This window comes from Hydractinia symbiolongicarpus, chromosome 4 (assembly GCF_029227915.1).
Source record: "Hydractinia symbiolongicarpus strain clone_291-10 chromosome 4, HSymV2.1, whole genome shotgun sequence".
Lineage (NCBI taxonomy): Eukaryota > Metazoa > Cnidaria > Hydrozoa > Anthoathecata > Hydractiniidae > Hydractinia > Hydractinia symbiolongicarpus.
Window position 1 is genome coordinate 24,836,835 of NC_079878.1, and position 6,043 is coordinate 24,842,877.

At 32.0% G+C, this 6,043-nt stretch overlaps 1 protein-coding gene across 1 annotated transcript; it reads left to right on the forward strand.

The window, feature by feature from the left end:
- Nucleotides 1–205: 205 nt before the first annotated feature.
- On the forward strand, nucleotides 206–4,475 carry LOC130641992 (uncharacterized protein C1orf50 homolog). Its single transcript, XM_057449045.1, has 4 exons — nucleotides 206–365; nucleotides 2,511–2,704; nucleotides 3,229–3,369; nucleotides 3,641–4,475. Exons 1-4 carry the CDS (start codon nucleotides 341–343, stop codon nucleotides 3,848–3,850), a joined length of 570 nt encoding a protein of 189 aa, XP_057305028.1. The 5' UTR covers nucleotides 206–340; the 3' UTR covers nucleotides 3,851–4,475.
- Nucleotides 4,476–6,043: the final 1,568 nt, after the last annotated feature.

Genomic DNA, 6,043 nt, shown 5'->3' on the forward strand with positions numbered 1-6,043 from the left:
TGCGGAGGAAATATGGAGTGCTGATTTTGCCAAAACTGGTGTTGAGAATTGGATTTAGAGAAATATTATTTTTAATCTAAAATATTCAAAATATTGTTAATGCAATTGTGATAAACTTAGAGAAATGTTTTGGAGCAGTGCTAAAACAAAACGAATGAATTGTTCCATAAAAACTCTTTTTAAGACAGACACAAAATGACTGCAATAGCGCCTTGTACCAGCATGTGGTAAGCGAGGCAAGAACTAAAGAGTTTGCAAACAAGTTTTTCAGACAGTTCAGCAAGCTACCAGTGAGTGATGTCCTGTCAGCCGGTTAGGTATAGCATCCCAATTATGTGAAATGGCAATAGCAAAACCAACTCCCGGTGAGATATGTCACTGTTTATTATTATTTATTTAGCCCCTTTCTTTTTAAACCTAACAATTTGAAAACAACAGCATGGGAAAAACATTATTTGTTTACTTTTCAGCACTAAGCTCTTTGGCATTTGCATGGCAGAAAAAATAATCCTAGAATTTGGTGAACTATTATCAAGTGCATGTAACATTTTCACAGTTGAGTAAAAATAAAATACAGTACAGTCCAGATGTAAGCGTATGCGTACGCTCAACTTGCAAAAATAATTGCTTTTATTCGAATTGCGCGAAAAAATAATTGCTTCATGCTAAAAACAAAAGTATAGCAAGAAACATTGTTTATAAACAATAATCTTCGCAAGAAAAAATTAAACGCGAAGGCCATTGAATTTTTATTTTTTTTAACAACGGAACTAATTATAGTAACACGATTTTAATCTCGATATATTTAAAAAACACAAGCTCCTTTAAAAAACAACAAATCCAATGATCCAAATATTTTATCGTCGAAACATATTTTTTAACATGCGAAACTTTTAAAAGTTCTTTTTATAAAAAGCAACGTTTAGCAACGCAAACCGAAAAACCCTATGTTCAGGACTTTTCTCTTCACGATAGCAACAGCTCTATCGCTTAAAAGATTTAAACAATTCTTCCAACAAACAATGCATCTCACTGTCTATTTAATTTTCGCACATATTTTTATTTTATAAAACTATCAAATAATGGCTTGCTGTTTCACATTGAAAGAGTTGATAACATTTTAAATACTTAAACACTATCTAATAATACGTTTTTTATTTTTAAACTTTTAAAACACGATCAAAGAAAGCTTTTCTATAGCGATTTTTCGTTTTTGAACTTTTAAAATGCGATCTAAAAAACATTTCTATCGCTGGTATTCATTTTTTAAACTTTTAAAATGCGATCTAAAAAAACATTTCTATTGCTGTTTTTCGTTTTTAAACTTCTAAAACGCGATCTAAAAAAGCTTTTTTTATCAAAATTAAAGTTTCAATCTTTGTTAAAATATAATAATTCCTATCGCTTAAAAGCTTTATTTAACCTGCGCAACCAACAAGGCCTTCTCACTAGTTTATTTAGTTTCTACGCAAAACTTTTATTTAATAAAACTATTAAACAAAGGCTCTTCGTGTCACATTGATAGAGTTGATAACATTTGCAATTATGCTATTGGAAATAGTTATGTTAACACTATTTAACAATAGTTACGCGCAGTTATAATAAGCTATTTTTCTTCAATAATCTTTTGTTTATTACGTGCAAGTTAATGACTTACAGGACTCACAAGATAATTAATAAGAACAAATGACAAACAACTACCTCCGAGAAAAAGGTGTGAAACTTGAGACCTGGACTGTACTGTACCTTTATTTTATCCAACTCAAGTTATCTGTACAACTAGTTGCACCTTACTAATCATTTTAAAACCAATTTAGCATAACTTCAATATTAAAACTGAAAACAACCTTTCCTTTTTACCAAAAATATCCACTGTTGTGGGCTAGCAAACGTGTTTGTAGTTGTTTTCTTCACTTTCTGCGCAGTAGCCTTCGCGCAAATTTTTCTCATAGCTGAATGACATTGTCTTGCGAAACAGCTACTTCATGTATTAATACATATCATAATAACTTTTAAAACGTATATTGATACCGTCTTATTTGAATCTATTTAAAGTCCTAAGAATGCCTTTGTTTGATGAAATGGACCTATGATTACTTTGCTTCACCTAGCTCCTCCATCTTTTTTTTCAGCCTCACAGATGCCAGAGCCGAAAGAGCTTGGGAATTCATCTATGCTTTTTATAAATATGTTTATTAACAAAGTTCCAACTATGATAAAACGGTCAAAGTCTTTGTGTTATTGTCTATGAATTAAACATCTTAACTTACTCAAATCAGGCTTCTTTGCAACACACACCCACGCCTTGCTTTTGCCTTTCTTTTGATGATGGACCTTTGTCCATATATATATACTATTATTTCCGGTTCTAGTAACGTTTAGATCTTTAGATTTTCAGGATTGTCATAACTCAACTGGACTTTAAAAAAATCAATGTAAATGTTAATTTTTTTTATTAGGGTGGTACGCACCTTGAAATAAAATTCACAATTTCTTTAATTAATTTGTAGATTATACTAGAGTTGTAACTGAAGAATCCTCAGCAACGAAACAGCTTGTTAATCCTTATCTAGTACGAAAAGCAGAACACTCAGATCTTGTTGCATTAGCTAGTGAAGTCCAAAGAGCAGATGAGGAAGTTCGACATGTTGCATCAGGAAAATTGCAAGTTATTGCAGAGCAAATCAGATTTTTACAGGAACAGGTGTGTTTCCCTTTATATACAATTGCAAAAAGTACACTTAACTGCTATAAATATACATGTTTTGTTTTTTAAAGGAATGCATGACTGAAAAGCAATATTGGAAGTTTCTTATTTAGTATTCTTGTTCTGTACGTTATTTAATCACACAAGAATATGTATATACAAAAAGTTCAGGAAAAGATATTTGATAACAAATTGCTTTTATTAATTTTTTGAAGACTCTCGAAGAGACTTTTTTGAAAAATCCAGCACTGAAAGTTTCTTTTTTTAGAAGCTTTAGCCTTTTTTCGTAGAAACATTAAAAAAAAAGCGTTTAAGGGGGGGAGCCAGGGGGCACTTATTAGGCAGGGGCGCTTATTTTATCATTTACGCTACCCTTTTTGATCATTAGGATCAGCTCAGCTTTTTATTGGCTTTAAAAATTACGACATTAAAACTGAAATAAAAACAATATGACGTTGTTTTTATAACTGAAAGCTACAACTTTGAAGTACTTGGAATTAATTATCTTGTTCTTTGTTTAGGCTAGGAGGGTTTTAGAAGATGCAAAGGAATCTGCAGACTTGCACAGCGCCAAATGCAACTTTGTTAAAAAGCCAGGAAACATATATTATTTATATGAACGAAGTTCAGGCCAATCATATTTTTCAATAATATCACCGCAGGTAAGAATGTTTTGTAACAGCCAAAGTTGTATTTTTTTTTTCATATATTCTCTGCTAGCTAAGTACACTTCTTAGTTTTGTCTGAAAATATATTCACGAATTAAACTGGCTGAAAAATGTAATCGCAAAAAATAAGAAACGTTGATTTTAAGACATAATCAGAGTATATAGGCCCGGTATATCTGAAGAGTGTTGTGCTTCATGAATTTTTACTAGGTGCATATTGCTTCTTATGGTTTCCTGCATGTAAATACAACTATTTATCTCATAGGAATGGGTTGGCTGTCCACACACGTTCTTGGCCGCCTACCGGTTAGAGCATGATAGGTCATGGACAAAGCTAGTTGACATACCTAAAAAGGATAAAGAACTAAAGATTATCGACAATTTGATGAATCATGGTGGACTACCATCCTTAGAAAGCTTAGCTTCTATGTCAGAGAACAAACAATTAAGCATAGAGGAGAATATAGAAAAATAGAATTAAATTTACAGGATAATTTAAGCGTATATCTTAAACAAAGAACATAACAGCGAAAGCAATCAACTGCAAGATCAAAACGAGTTTACCACATTATTTTATAAATACTCGAACTCTCTGCTTCTGGTAATGCCAATATAAAGTTCTTGTTTTTGATACGAAGTATTTCTTGTAAAAAAAGTAATTGTCTATTATTTAAACACTTGTTTGCAAGACGTTACTATATTATGTCATATAATTTTGTACTTTGATTTGACGAGTCTAATGTGTCGAACTTTGAGAACAATCTGCGAAACCTTTTTTAAAAAAAGGCTAAGTGACATGTTTTTTAAAAGCATATTGTACGATATGTAAATCCATATTTTTTTTTAAATAACATGGTAAAAATTAATAAGTAAATAAAGATTGTCTATCATCGTTGCTATCAGTCTTTTTACATGCATTTGAGAAATTGACTTTCAACCTTGTTTCCAAGGCATTTTTGTCGCTTTAGACCCTGGTAACAAGGATGACGATTTTCAACATGTGAAGGTTACTTTTACGTATATATGAACCTTTTTAATATTTTTTTAACAATTTAAATTTGTATTCTATATTAAAAAAATCTAGCACAGCCTCTGTACAAGCACTGTGGTCTCTGTTCTTTACTGGGACGGCAAAAAAGCATGTTCGAGACAACCTGCTCTGGGCAAGAGGTTTTAACCTCGGTAGTCTCTCTACTTAACGGACATCTAAAAGGCGAACACCTTAAATTTTGTTTTAATGTTTATTAGTAAGTGCAACCTAAACTTGCTTTTTCAGCTTTATCTGCTTTTTTCGCGCGAACGCAAACAAAGATGTGTAAATACTTTAAGAACGAACCAAGCTTTTGCCTCGATTTTATATCAATTATTGCAACGCCTTGTTCGTATGCTCGTAGTTTTGAACATGTTCGTAGTTTTGTATAGAGAATGTTCTTTTTTTTGTCGTATTTTTGTGGTATCTTAACAACATTTTTACAAAATTTTAACTGCTTAAAGAGTAAAAAGATTGCAGCTTTCTCTTTCCAATTTGGTTGGTGAAAAAAGATATATATCCTCAGGATCGCTTTAGCATTTAGAAGTCCATTATTTCTTGGCTGCCACAAAGTAGTTTATTTTCGTCTCTTCTTTAATGAACAGATTTGGTATAATAATACCAGTCGAATTTGAATCCAAGTTTTAATAAAAACTTCCTAAAAAGTGTACACGCAATAAGCAGATACTTCAAAAAACTTTCAAACCATGGCAGATTTTAACAACCTGTATGAAACCGCCGCGGTTAAGTACGCGAATTGTTAAACGGCCGCTTTAAGTAACGCGCCTGTCACCGAAGGATGGCTAGCGATGAATGCAAAGATGTCTGTGGCAGCTGCCTAAGTTGCTTTTCTTTATTTTGGTCCTCAAACTACTTCATAAGGTCTCCCTTTGTGAATGACTTTTGTGAATGACTTTCTGCAACATTTAATCAAATCTACGTTCGAATTGCTGGGTAATATCATAGGATTTATGTTGTTAACAAAAGATCTGCGTATTTTGTATTTTGCAGATTTAAAACGATATTAACATATTGTGACGACTTAGGCGGCTCGGGCTACTAAGGTAAGTCTTTTTTTTTTTTCGGGATCATTTTTAATAGCTTAAGTTCTGAAGAATCTAGCATAATTCATTGGGCGCCATATTATTATATGAATAGTAAAACGCGAAATTCAGTTTTTCTAAATTATTTCGATGACGTCATATGCCAAAAACGCGCTTTGCCCGTGCCGTTGTATTTTTCAATTTCACCAAAAATTCGTTAAGTTCATTATTTGTTATGTCATCAAACCTTCTCACTTTTAAGATCAAATTCATGCGTCGATAAATTGTTCTTTCGGAAACTCCAAATAAATACGAAACTGTTTTATTAAAAAACCTTCATCGCCGTCGAATTCGTCGTTTAATTCGCTTCGTGAAAATCAAAAGGCTGAAATACACTATCATTTTTCAATGATACAATTTCTGTATGTTTTAAAAAATGTATGAATTGAAAAGAATCAACAGAACGCAAATCTTTTTTGCGAAAAATTGATTATAATTTGTGAAAATCTGGCTCCAGTCAAAAAATTGTATGGAAGATTAATGTTTATTTCACTAAAAAATACCAAGTTGCGAGTTTTTTGTTTACAAATGTGTA